The sequence below is a fragment of the Austrofundulus limnaeus genome, unplaced genomic scaffold (assembly GCF_001266775.1).
Source record: "Austrofundulus limnaeus strain Quisiro unplaced genomic scaffold, Austrofundulus_limnaeus-1.0 Scaffold6, whole genome shotgun sequence".
NCBI lineage: Eukaryota > Metazoa > Chordata > Actinopteri > Cyprinodontiformes > Rivulidae > Austrofundulus > Austrofundulus limnaeus.
In genome coordinates this window covers 5,537,153-5,551,898 of record NW_013952408.1, presented here as the reverse complement: position 1 = coordinate 5,551,898, position 14,746 = coordinate 5,537,153, and the positions used below count along the sequence as shown (strand labels likewise).

At 38.0% G+C, this 14,746-nt stretch overlaps 1 protein-coding gene across 3 annotated transcripts in view; it reads right to left on the bottom strand.

Annotated features, from left to right (window-relative positions):
- ephb1 (EPH receptor B1) overlaps positions 1 to 14,746 on the bottom strand; it is a 160,809-nt gene that overhangs the window by 14,513 nt on the left and 131,550 nt on the right. For 2 of the 3 annotated variants that reach the window (XM_014032005.1, XM_014032013.1), the window contains exons 10-12: positions 12,090 to 12,278; positions 10,810 to 11,057; positions 9,112 to 9,327 (exon numbers count right to left, since the gene is read on the bottom strand). In XM_014032005.1, the coding sequence (XP_013887459.1) occupies positions 9,112 to 9,327; positions 10,810 to 11,057; positions 12,090 to 12,278 (653 nt within the window). The remainder of the gene's footprint in view (positions 1 to 9,111; positions 9,328 to 10,809; positions 11,058 to 12,089; positions 12,279 to 14,746) is intronic. The other variant, XM_014032021.1, reaches the window with a different exon arrangement.

Sequence of the window (14,746 nt, the reverse complement as noted above, 5' to 3'; positions counted from 1 at the left end):
TATATATATATATCAGGCTTAATTTGTTAATTATGGACCTTAGTTTATACATATAGTAGTTGAGGTAGAAAACAGATGTAATTTGATTGAACTGTACAATAAAGTCTTCATACTTCTGACATTATTCAAATTTAGCAAAGGAAAATACATACATGTCAACACCTTCGGACATTTATCTGTATAATGAGGCTCCAAAATCCGTAATTGATACAAAAAACAGCATTAATCACTCGTGTGTGTGTGTGTGTGGGGGGGGGGGGGTGCTGTCGGCTGCAGCAATATTAGAAATGAAATGAGGACAGAATGACTTATTTCTAGCAGCAGAGTGGGTTAGAAGATGGTGATTTTATGTTATTTATTATTGTTTTTAAAGTCCTATAGGCTCTGGTGTGTTAAATTAATTTGAAACTGAGGTTTTGAAAAAATCTGTAAAAGATGAAAAAATCTGCGAGATTGCTGTATACGTTTGTATACCTACATAAATGGTGGAAAATCTGTGTAAATCACCGACAAACCATACAACTTGACATGTATGAAAGTGCAACTGCTGTGTTTGAGCCAAAAGGTTCCTGGCAAACCTCAGTTGGGTTCTGCTTGTGTATAAGTAATCTTGGCCAAATTTAGTTTTTCTGAGTGTTTTAGTTTCTTCCMACAGAAAGACTTGAACACTAGTTCTAACTGGTGATGCTAAAGCTCTGTGCCGGATCTGTAATGGACCGCAGGCGACCTGTTCAGTGTCAACTGCCTCTCTGGCTCAGTGTCAGCAGTGGTAAACTCCATCTCTTGAGACCTTGAATATAGYATAGTGTGTATAGAGAAAGAAAAGATGAATACATTTACACAGGTGGTACTGTTTTCTTATWTAAGCAAGAGTTGATTTCAACCTGTTTTCATATTTAAAAAAACCTCCTTCTTAACTCATGACACACAGGCCATGTTATACCCTAATTTAAAATACTTGACTTAATGTGATGCAACATTATATTGTTTGCATTGTTAATGGTTCTCTGGATAAGGATAAGGAATAGTGAATGTGCCGGATTTGTATCATGGTTTTATTATACTTATGTATAAAACACATTTTTTCATTCAGTTATTTACACATTTGTTTAAAATGTTGTTTTGAACGCTAATATCTATTGTGCAGTGAGTGTTGTTTTCTGAACCTTTTCAATATCATTTTAATATTTATTTTCATAAATTGCCCCTCCCTTATTGCCCACATTAGTCACAATTAGCTGCATTTAGTCAAGTAAAAAAATGAATTATATGTACTTAATAATAGCTGTTAACATTATGGGCTTATAAAATTATTGCCATCATAAAATAAACCCAGCTAGTAATCTGTCTTACTTGTTCTATTATGTTATTTTATTAGAAAGTGACCTTGGTCCCATAATATCTTCACAGGWTGTGGATATAGGCAATTATATTTACAGTCTTATCAAACTGGACCAAAACCTGAATAGACTCAATTTTCCCTCTAATRCTACTGGAATGTCAGTTATAAGGAACCCTATAATGAGAACAATATAAAACTAAAATCAGTGTATTGTTGGTCATGGTAAAGTGCACATCCATTTATGTTTGAGTTCTGGAATTGAATTAAATTTGTTCTCTGACCATTGGTAAAAAAAATAAAAGTGTAAAATCAAACATTTTATTCTAACAGACATTTCTGTGCGCTGAATGAACAAATTGTAGGAAAAAAAGATGACGTGYAATAAATGTATTATAGCTAAATATACTGAAAACTACATAGCTGATGGAGTGAAACTTAAATAATTTACCTAGAGATTGAAAACAACATTTAAACCTCTTGATGTACCATTTTACATTTTTGGATTCCAACATGACAAAACTAAAGAGTTCTCTGTGGACTAGGGCTGGATGATTATTTGATCACAATTATTGATCGAGAAAAAATTCAGGTCGATCACGGTGATCAGCTGTGAGCCTCTYACTCGATCAAACATGGCGGAAATGTGCTCGACAACAGCCAATCAGAATCCACCTTCTCCTGCTCCACTTCCATTTATGAGTTGCTAATGAAATGCAGAATTAAGTAAACAAAATATAATCCAGTATTAAATGCTGAATCTAACAGAGTTCGCTTATTTGGGCGAGTTTCTGAGGTATTTTGGCCACTGTTGGTCCCTGCTAACAGGCACGCAGAGCTCCCCTCCCGACAGAGAGAGAGAGAGGGGGGGGGGGGGGGGGGGGAGTACCGCGATGCACGGCTCACTAAAACAAAAGTGTCCTCCAGAAATATGAAGTGGCCTTAGGGTAACGTTTAGGACAGACCAATGTCCCAGCAGCTCTTCATTTATCTGGAGAAGAACTTTTCTGTAAGTTTTATCGACACACGATGGGCTGGACGTGACGTGAAGACCGCTTCTTGTCTGAGTCGCATCACAAACAGCAGCTGAGGGACGCAGTAAACTCCTGAGCACTCAGAAGCTGCAGGTTATCCAACATGTTGGCGTGTGTCCAGAATCAGATATTCTTTTAGAAAAAAATGAAACAGTGTTGTCTGTTGTTTGATAAAGCTCTATAAACAGGAGGGGGTGGGGGTTCCTTCCATAACAAAAGTAATGAGCTTAGATCCTATTCAATTGGCAGGTGTGCATAAATTGTTGCTGTTTGTAGGGTTTATGCTTCTTTATGACATATTTACTGTGAAATTCATTTCTAAAACTTTATTTTACAAAATGATAACTTTATTAATGTGAGATTCTATGATTTACGCATAAATGTTTTTTTCTTGGTAATTACCTTTTTAAATACCTTGAAAAATAAATTAATGTTCTACTGAACCACAGCTATTTGTTATATTAGTGAAAGTGAAATAACAACCGTTATTGTTTTATGTATGTAGCTATTTGTTAAATTATTTTTCAGTCACCTTTTAGATTAACAAAAAAAAATTGATTAATCGAGATCGGACAATATGAAAAAGTAATCAACATTTTTTTTGCCATATCGCCCAGCCCTACTGTGGGTTATATTAAAGTTCACTTTTAAATCGAACAATGTGAAAAGACGGGAGTCACATCATTTGGCTTATATAACTGAGTCGACTATCTGTTCTCACAATAAATACAGATATTTTATTCCAGTCGATGTTGGCATCAGTACTGATGCAATTCAAAACAACGTCTTTTATTTTGAAATTCACAGCTTTGTGAAGAGTCACCTTTGGCTAACCAACAGACTAAATCTCTTCTTTGTCACACTGCAGTATTTAGTAGAGCTTTATGAGAAACAAGCTCATCCACAGATCAGGTATCTCTTCCTCTGATTTAGTGAGCAGGATTATGTGAGCATGATTTGTTTCATTGTAAAGCTGCAAATACAGTCAGTCACAGATGGCAAATCAAAGCCTTCGTTAAACTGACTTTGGTAAATATGACAGGCGGTGTAAATCACATTCTTTAGTGAACTAAGAACTCTTAGATGAAGAAACCAGTTATGTATCATGTGTATTTGTTTAGCAAAACCCATAACTGCTCCACATTTATTTCATACCTACTGCAAACTTAATTATAGATATTTTAAAGTACCTGATTTAAACCTACTACGCACAATCTATGATGAATAAAATTAGACTTATATAATGAAAATTAAGACATAAAATCAATATTTTTTGAAGTGGGAAGCCTAYGATTTGCAGTTTGTTTTCTCTTGTCACTGCTGACTGTTACTYGCGAAGGGAAGTTTCAGACCTGGGTAGGAGAGAGTGAACATTTCTACTTTTCTCTTCTGAAAGCGCTACCCGACAATTTGATGAACAGTTTACAAAGTGTGAAGGAAGCTGAAGGTGACAAGTTACTAGAGCAAAACAATTAAATCAGACACGGGGGACAAACGTGCATGGCAAGACAAATACAGAGACGAATGTTATGCATAAAAGAAAAGTGCCTCAGTCACCTTTTGACCTGATGCATGCAGACGTGTTCCCATTTCACTCCTAGTTTATTTTGAGAATCTCCCTCCTTTACTTTGAGGACATAAATATTTTACTGCACGTAAGTAAGCAAGTCTAAAAGATGAGTGGGTTTGAAGCCGGTGAGAGCAGGAATGGGGATGCTAATAGAAAACAGACAAATGACAGAAACAACAGGCCAGTCCACATAGTGTGAGCGCTGGAGCGGAGCTGAAAGAATGTCACTTGGGTCACAGGGATTTTGATGGATGAGCTTTGTTACTGGCTTTGTGTGACCCCACCTTTCAGCCCCTCTCAGCTTCAACGACACAAGAACACACAAAAACACACCAGGGAGCATACAGTATGTGTGTGCCTATGTATGCCCAGGGACATAGACAAAACACACACTTCTATCCACATGGTGCCCACTTGGTCACATCATAAAGTAAAGTAGGAATTTCATGACATGCATGGCACTGGCAGCCTTTTTCACATCATCAGCTGAGACACAAGCAGAAAATCTTCCCGAAACCTGGCCCTCTTTACTGTTGCCTTGTGGGCATGACGCTTCAGTAAGTGGGTTATGGGCTAAGCACCTGTGCTTGACATACTGTGCTTGCACATCACATTCATGACTTGCTTTGACACAAAATGTGCAATAAACCTTTGTGATCATGCCCGAATTGCTGGTCCGAACACATCTGGCACTAATATACTGCAAGTCTTGGGAGATGCGATCACAAGTAGAACCCTGCAGGTGGTAATATATCCCAGRTGCTCAGAGGATTGCTTTGAGATCAGTCAGGACACCCTCTGAGGTGATCCGAGCAGCATATGGCCAGGCTCTTCAGGCTCTGTGCATGAGCTGCAACCGGGGCCTGAAGGACCACCTGCTCAACTGAAATCCTTTGCATAATGTTTACAGTTAATTTAGATCATATCAGTTCTGGGAGGTGCCTTGTTGCCTACAGTCTACAAAAKTAATGCATTTGATTTTCTAAACAGATATAATTTACATGTTTAGYATGGTATAAAATGAAGTAAGATCCAATCACAGTTGGTCACTCAAAACACATCTGGAGATGGGAACTAGTGAGCTGACCTACTTAGAGCTTTCCACTTTTGATAAAATCCCCTATTTTTTATAGCAGGTGTATATTTAGCCTCTGATTTTCACTCACAGTTGAACAACAGCACAAAAACGTTACTTATTTCATTTACACTGAGTGGACTATTCTGATGCATCTTTGTTGTTTTTAAACTTTAAAAAGTAAACTGCAGAGAAAATAATACATGAGATAACTGCATATCAAAACTGAAACCTGCTTCCATGAATGGAGTCATGAAGAAAACTGGAAATCTGAAAGGTTTCTCTGAGTTTACAGATTCCCTCAAATCCCACAAGGGTTTGAGGTGCACCAATAAGTTACTTTTTAAAAATTGCAGTTAAGTAAAAAAAAAAACAAAAAACAAAGCGCTGCAACACAAGCAAATAAATAAAATAATAAAATAAAAAAGGTGAGTAGAAACACACAGCGGCTGCAGATTTTACAATAATTAACAAACAGCACCTTAGCAAGACCAGTGCAGTTCAAGTATTGTTTTGTAAAACTAATTAATCATGACTTTGGTGAGCAGCCAGCAGAGAGGGAGGACAGCCTCCTTCTGTCTTAAACTCCACAACATTGCTCCAGAGTCAACCCACATCCAGGGTTAATGCAATTACCAGCATGTCCTCCCAACCATGGATCCACCATCACACCACAGGCACTGTAATTGGTGTGCCCAGAATTGCAGACAAAAATTAGAAAAGCAGCTGAGGGAAAGAGGTGATTAATTTTGCTAGAAGAGGGAGTTGGTGACTATGTAAATCACTGCCTGTCAGTGCAATTTAATTTCCCTATTCTGTTGTCCTTGTCTGCAGTGCAAGTCTTGCTCGCTGATTGGTGAGCGTCAGGTCATAGCCAACGAGTCTGTGAAGTGAAGGGCAAAGGACATGCACTGTTTAATTACAAAACAGGACTACAACTCTCCCTATAGGGCTCGTTTCATGTGTGTTCTGTACGTCTGCAGACAAATCAGCTGGGTCTTTCTGAACTGTCCTTTTTGTTGACTTTGTAGAGGTCACAATAAACAACATCAAAATACTGACCACAATCTATAATCCAATCCTTTAAGCCCTGTTTTATTAGCCTCCTCAGCAGCACAGACAACAGAGGTGCTGCTCCTCTTTGTTGCTAAATAATACCCATTCAGCAAGGTTTAGCCACAGGGGTCAAGCATACAAAGCGGACTATTCCTAGGGAGCAATTAGCTTTCAGTCACCCCAGTGTAAGGTCAAATCTCCTCTGTCTCCTATGACACTGCTGCTGATCACACCTTGGCAACCACCTTCTGCCAGTCGGGCTGGCATCACATGGTTTTGCACTAATCATAAAAAGACTCTTTATTGTAGAAGGTCATCCAAAAGTAAAAGCAAAAAATAAAAATAAAAAAGCAGTACAATRTTTTTATTGCAATTTAGTCATTTTCACACTCAAATAAAGGCAATTTTATTTTGAGCAGTCTCTTCTCATACCTGGGTAGCAGTGCCTCACAGAATACCGGACCGCTTTTGATCTCAAGGTTTTGCGTGTTATATTATCTCTGAAGCTTATCCTGAAATAGGTCCCCTTTTTCTAGCGTAATATATTCAGATCTTATTCATATTTATGCATAAGCTATAATGCACCACCACAGTTCTGTACGTYCTCATTGTATAGAGAGAATCATTTAAAACCCCAAGGCGATTTCAGAAAACAAGTTAAACTTTCAGTTCCAAGGTAACTCTGTTAAGAACTGTTGTGTGGTGCCACCAGAGGCAGTCAACTCAAGAAAAAAATAATAAAGAAACATAAAAGAAATCAGGTGAATTACAGGACAAAGTTGAGTAAAACAACAGGTACTGCAAATAAATGYACAAGTATTAAAAGTCAATTTCAACTTTAAGATTTCTGTATGTGAATTATCATAACTTTTCTTTTTTGTTATTTTTGCAAATTGCAGAGACCACACAAMAGAAGATTACATAAGCATGTTTCCTTCAAAGTACTGCACTTACGTGGCCACTTCCAGGGGTGTCACTCGTTTTCACTGAGGGCCACATGAATTTGTGTTTAACTTTGACTAAACATGAGACATCACATTCCTTGTCTCACTGCTATGACTAAGCCCCATTCACAAACAATGACTGAGCTCTACATGGTATTTCCTGCATAGAAACAGTGTTTTAAGATGTCCTCTTATAAATACTGAAGATTACTATGTATACAACAAACTAAATGTAAAATTAATAATGCATAAATACTATTAAAAGTAAAACTAAGAGAGTTTTTCTTACTCATGAGTTATGGTGAGTAGCTGCTGTCTTGAATTATGGACTATCCCACTTTCGAACAGTGAATTCCCACTGGAGGGGCGTTCCAGTTTAAATATAAGCCTTGTAAGTGGGGTATTCCCACTTCCTAGTACAACTGGACTGCAGAAAAAGGAGCTGGCAAAAATGTAGTGAAATGGGAGTTTACACAGTAAAGGTATCCAGCTGCTGACTACTTTTGAACTTTGTACACCTCCATCTACTAGTGGAATGTTGTCATTTTGCAGGTGACCAGTGGACTTTGAGTTTTACACATGTCCCAGACGTACAGGGGTTATACAAGTGGTTAAGTTGGTTGTTATATACTTTACTTTTTTTACTCACTTCACACAGTTTCACATCCTGGGATTGTGCTCTCTATTTTTTAACATCTATCTGGCAGCTTTAGTTACACATTATCGTTACTGTATAGATTTCTCACAATGGATAATTAAACCCTTCAGAAAATGTAGCTCATTCATGAAGATTAAAATAGTGGTTTCCTTTCTCCATTTGATAAGTACAATTCAATTTAGATGTATAAAAGATTTTAACAGCTCCAGGAAATACTTTTCCCCCTGCTTGGACTAGTTCTCACATGGTGCCCATTAAATAAATGTTTTATTTAAATAAATGTTTCAAATAAATAATTTAATATCTCATGGAAATTGAAAATGATGGAAAATTTTCAAACGCTAAGAGCAAATTTTAAATGACGTCTCTGCTTCTCCTTATATGGACTCATGATCTTGCCACAAGAAACTTTTCCTGTAAAGTCGATAGAATGTTTCTAGATGGCATGAGGTCCAGATGCTGCAAAAATAATATATAACTGATTTAAGAATATTTTAGAAAAATGACATTCTGATAGTTCTATACGTAATAAAAAAATACAAGGTGTCAACAAGTATTATTACTTTTATAATTTAGCTATATTTAGCTGATGGGGTCTGACGCAATGCATTTTTATATTGTTCTTGTACGTTACTCTGAACTTTTACTATCCATAACAGATGTAAGAGCCAATCCTGCCAGTGCAGAGGGAAACGTGAGTTCTAAGCAATAAACAACAACATGTGCACACACAGACACAGAACTCTTACATGCTCATGTGCACACAGACTCTCAAAACCACCCATACAACCAGAGGCATGTCTAACATCCTAATGACCTGGGCCATGTGTTTGTGAGGGTGTAAAAGTGTGTTTTGAATTAGGAAGAGGAGAGGCAAACGATGAACTAACGATGGCTGCTAATAATTACAGATCTGTAGTGTGGAGGAGTTAATGAGGAGCCAAAGCCTCCCATGATGCCCCAGTAATAACGAATGAGGAATGAGAGGGGAAGGGGGGTTGGGGGGGAGATGTCATTTTGAGAGGCTGCAATGCCCTTTGGTTTCTCTGCACTTTGGGCATGCCAAAGAGAGAGGAGCCTTCCCAGAGGAGGCTTGTCTCCAGACTAATGAAGATGTGACAGACCTCTGGTCCGTGACATGCAGAGTATAGGAAAGAAGAGAAAGGGACTTGAAGAAAAAGACAGTGACAGCTCATACAAAATGAAAGGCTCTGAAAAGGTGAAAGGGCTTTAAAAAGAACGAGATGGTGTCAATGTCAAAACTTCAAAGACTGATAGGTGATGGTCTTGATGGAGTTTTTAAATTGCTGTTTGTGTCAGTAAAGTTCGCCCTAAATCTTCATACCATAGCCATCTCATCAGTCAATGAGTTTATCCCTAGAACTGAAGGAAACAAACAAACCAACAAAGCAGCAACAAAAAAAGCAGTACTCACCAGAGAGCTGGTATAACTGGGGTCAGATGTGTCTTCTTGTAAATAGCGTGACAGACCAAAGTCGGAAACTTTACACACCAAGTTGCTGTTGACAAGAATGTTCCGTGCAGCTAGGTCTCGGTGAACATAATTCATTTCTGAGAGATATTTCATCCCTGCTGAGATCCCACGTAACATTCCTACCAGTTGGATTACTGTGAACTGACCATCATTTTGCTGAAAGACAGATAAAAAAATGAAAATTGTTGTTTAATGTTGTCTTTGACAGATTTAACATAAATCCTTTGCTAGGCTATTAATAGTAGCAAAAAGGAATTAGTGGCAATGAAATTATTATAAATTTATCCAGCTTTGTCTAAGGAGACAACAGTATAACATGCGTTACAGGGCTGGGGGATAAAGCAGGAACAATATATATCATGATAGACACATGATCAATATTTAAAAAAAGGTCTGATGAGAGGACATCCTCTGAACAGGAAGTTGATTTGGAAATTAAGTGATAATTTTTTCCCTCTACTAACAGTTTGTTGGTTATACTCTACATGGCAAAAATAACATTTTGAAGTTGTCTTTCCGTCACATGTAATCCTCCTAATGTCCAGAGGATAAATCTGCTTGTGTGAGATAGAAAAATTAATTCATGAAGTTCATCTTCTTCACTGTAGGTGTTTGAGCATTGTGGCATTCTGGCATGAATTCCTCCATCTTTCTAACATCCTCTTGTGGTACCCCTAGTTCTGTGTAAATGCTCTCAAGAGCAAGCTTTGAACCCTTGAAACAAAGTAACAAATAAGAGGGTAAGAGAGATCGATGGAAACACAAGTCGGATGTGGCGGTTAGCAAAGCCAACTTCAAAGAGCCCATTTAAACCCACCATAGATCAAAGTGGAATAGAGCGCCAATCCATGAGATTGAGGAAGAAAAAAAGCGAGCTGAATATTGATTAGGCTGAATGTCTCCTCAATCCTGACTATAAAAGAAAGAGTGAAGAGTCTATTATTAGATCTAAGTGCTATTACAGAAATTAAAAGCTGATAAATTTGGCTAATGTAGATATTTCCAATTTAAGAGTGATTGAAAGAATGTTCATTGTCACTGAATATATTCTCAGGTTAACAAAAGCTCATTTCATTTGGTATGAGAATACTTTTAATACCAACTTATTTTTAAGGGGTAATATTATGTGCTTTCCAAGCCTATATTTCAATTTTATACTAAAATAAAGTAACTATGTCACATTTTCAGCTTATGAAAGAGCTATATATTTGTTTAAAAAAAAAACCAAAACAATTTAATTCTCATCTTGACAGTTTCTAAACACCTTGAAATAGGTCTCTGTCTCTTTAAGAATGTCCAACCACTTCGGTCACGCCCATTTCTGCACGTAGCCTGCCGAAGTCGGGGGTGGGGACTCTGCCATGAGGAAGCTCGGCTTAAAGACACATCCCAGAGGAGGAGCATGTCCCAAAAGGGCACAAACATTTTCTCAAACATGCATGCATGAGTCAAAGCAAGGCTTTGGGCATGTTTTTTTTTATGAGAGTATAACATTATAACATGATATAAAACTCAAAAAGTTGATTTTACATGATATTTCCCCTTTAAGCGTTTAAAAACTGACTTCAACATTACACAATAGTTTCATCCAATTACCATATCCAACTGTCTGTAGGTTGTTTAAAAAAAGTCACTCACCCGGAGGAATGAGTCGAGGGCACCATTCTCCATGAATTCTGTGACAATCATGACAGGTCGGCTCTTTGTGACTACACCCTCCAAACGGATAATGTTTGGATGGTCAAACTGGCCCATGATTGATGCTTCGGACAGAAAGTCTCGCCTCTGCTTCTCCACATAGCCAGCCTTCAAGGTCTTGATGGCCACATAGATCTCCCTCTTGCCGGGGAGCTTCAAACGGCCCTTGTACACTTCTCCAAACTCGCCTGGTTTAAAACAAAGAAGTACAGTGGTTTTTAAAACCAAAAAATCATCAGTACCAAACCTGCAACAACGATTTCATTCATTATGATCAGATGAGTTCTTTTTTTGTGTGTGTGTTCATCAGATATTTCTAGTCCTTTGTGAAACAGAAAGTCATGTAGTGTATTTTAAGGCCTCTCTGATTCATAGTAGTCACCCATCCCACCAGCCGAGCATTATTTGGTAATCTTCTGGCACTCATTTGATTAATTATCACAGCCCTGCTGACCTGCGGAGAAACCATACAGCGAACCCAACAAAAATGGAAATCCATAATTAGTTAGTCTCCTTGCATCCTTATCTCCATCCTATCTTACTCACTTTCTCACGCCTAGCTTGCTGTGCAGGCCAGGGTTCAGGAGCTATTACTGGGCCAGTAACACAACCACTATGTTTGCATCTGTATGAACAAACAGCATGCCCACTTGACTGTAAAAAAAAAAATCACTTGGGGAAAAAAGGGGCATGTTATAGAAGAATAGACGTGACAAACTCTTAGTAACAAGTTGCTTTGAAGCTCTTTACTTAAATTAGCATTATAAAAATACATTTTAATAATCAATATTAGGTTACAAAGGAAAATGTTTTGCATGTATAGCTAAAGCAAATGTTTAAAGCAAGCCAAATATTTTTAGAGCAAAACCAACTCAGGGAGATCTAAAATCATAAAAGCACATGAAATGGGCTGAAATACTTGAACTATATACGTATAATGCTGTTAGGTCCCAGGGTAGCTGCCCCATATACTTCTGGTGCACTTGACATAGGCTTGACTTGACATGTTACCCATCTGATGTAGCCGCTTAGAGGGTTGGCTTTATGACCCTATACAGATACAGGCTGAACTTTATTGTCTACAGATGTGCCCTGCACATACAACACACAGAAATGCCTAAAACACAGGAATACCGAATAACCCTAAAGCATGACACAAAATAAAAACACTGAAGTGCACATAAAAGATGATAATTTGTAAAGACATCTTCCGGCCGTACCTGCACCAATGACCTCCTCTATCTTGACAGTGGAGACGTCAATCTCTTTGGCAAATTCTCGAACAGCTTCATTGGGGTCCTCGTAGGTGAAGGGGTCAATGTAGATCTTCATTCCCGGGGAGCCTGAGAAGTGGGTCGGGCAGCCCAGTGGGGAGGGGCAGTTAGACATGTCGGCTCGCAAAGAGAGTTCTAGAACAACCAAAGGGCTCAGTGAGCTTTGCAGAAGACAGAACTGTTGTTTTTGATTTGGGTAATGTCTTCTGAATGTTGATCATCACAGTATATCAGTGGTACTTAACATTACTACAAGATCTTAATGGCAGGAAATGATACAGACTCTATTTGCTCTTTATGGCCCTCATCAGAAAAAAGACAAGTCGAGTAAGTAAAAAAAAAGGTTTTAGATGCATAAAATAGTCTAGATGGATGATTACAAGAACAGTTTCAGTTAGAAGAAGAAAGACAAAATGGTAGTTTGATGATTCTTGTCTTGAAACCAGAAACATAACGTGCAAAAGATTAAGAGGAGAAACGGAGAGATGAGGATAGAGAAAGCATAAATACAGACAGCTTTTTCACTTTTTCATCCCTCACCCTCGCAGTATCTGCTCTTTGATCGTGGTAGAACCAATTTTCCTGCAGCGTTTCGCTATAGGAGCTCATAAAGAGATAAACCCACTATGCAATCAACCGTCTCTTTATGCAACTCTGCAACAGGCAAGCAGAGTCCACAGGCTGAAGATTTCTCCAGACCTGTTTTCTGTGCTCACAGACTGGGTAAGGGGAAAAACACTTGTAAACAAATTCAATATGCTGCCAAATAATGTACAGCAAGCAACCAGACATCAAGCCGTCTTTTCTAAGTGACATCGAAGGGCAGCCTTCTTTCTCAGAGTTGTTTATTTCAAGCCTTGACAGCTTTGATTTGAATAAATCCAGCTCCATCAAGAACATTTTATGCCTAGTCATTTGCACAGGCTTCAAAGAAGAATAAAGGAGTCTCATGAGACAGAATTAGTATAAATTCTAGTCTTGGGATCAACGTGCCACACCTTGTACTTGACCAGGCATTGATTGTGGTTACCACAATAATTACCTCAAACACTACCTAGTTGAGTGTAATTGATCATTAGATATTCTCCACACTGAATTCAAGTTAAATTATAGAAGGTTTTTGCAGTGCATATATTCTTTCCATTTGCAAATGTTGTAGGGCATGATATAAAATCTCAATAAGAACCAGCTACAAGCATAAAGAACTGCATATTTGAAAAATCTCAAGCTAAACCACAAATGTCCAAATAAGCATACACCCATTAGAGTCTAATTCATAGACCAAAACCTACTTTCATCTATAATTTACAGTTCAAACACTATTTTTCCTTCTTTCTCACTGATACAGCACCGGGTAACTCATTTTTTATGGTCACTAGATAAAAAAAGAAGACTCTTGCTTCAATATTTTATTGGCCCTTCATCTGAGTGTATAAAGTAAATGTATTCAAACATTGTTTCTATTAATAACAGTATATAAAACAACCACTCTAATGGGAGATGATTCACTGTAGCATGGCTGCTACAGTGAATCGTGGACATAAAGATGCTAATGCATTGTTTCATTCTTAAATAGGTGTACAGACATTGCACCTATCTGGAATAGTCATTAGTGTTTTGGGATTGAAAACATTTCTGTATAACTTGTTTATGAAACAGCTGCTCAAACAGTGGGTAAAAAAGGCTATTATATTGTAGGATGAATAACATCTTGTGATAGTTTCATGTCTTTTTTGTGAAACCATACATTGTAGCAGTCCTGCACAATGTATTTTAAGATCTACCACCAACCTTTTCCACACAGAGGCTGCATCAAATCAGAGCAAAAAAGGGAAGTCATCCTTGCTAAGCTGCCTCTGTTCCCCTTTGGCAACTCAAGCAGACCAAACCGACGTGGCTTATCAACGTACGCCTACAGATAGCAAGTCTGAGTGACAAAAGCATTGTTCATGAAAGTGATGTTCTACACTGCATCAGCTCTCATCAAATGCATTCATTTTGTTTGGCTCTGCTGCTGGTTCTGACATGACCCTGAATCTACTCGTTCTTATAGAGAATTGCCAGGAACTTAAGACAACAAATCCACCACTCCAGTCTTGAACCCAGACGATTGATAGAAACTGCTTCCAACATCCCAGTAACTGAAACTTCCTGACACTGTTGTGGTGACATGCAAGGAGTCTTATAGACTATAGGTCAGATGAATTTGTTGCTGTGACGGATTATTGCGAGTAAAATTTTACTGCACATCATTTAATCAAAGCCTATTCACGAGTGTCTGTCAATGACCTTGCTATTTGTCTGCTATTCTTGTTTACCGAGTGGCCCTAATGTGTCCACAAATCAACCACGCAGGAGAAATGCTCTCACTGATCTAATACAGCCACAAGCAAAATCAAATTAGTGGTTGTACTTAACAGAATTTATTTATGGTCTAAAGACAAACGAGAATGTCAGTAAATGAAATGGTGGCTTCATAAAAGCTAATCTTTTTAGGTTAAAGGACCTTTCCATGCATTAGCTTTTCAGCAAGGGAACATAATGCCTGTTAATTTTTCCCTAACAAAGAATGTAATATGGGAATGTGTGTGTATATATATATA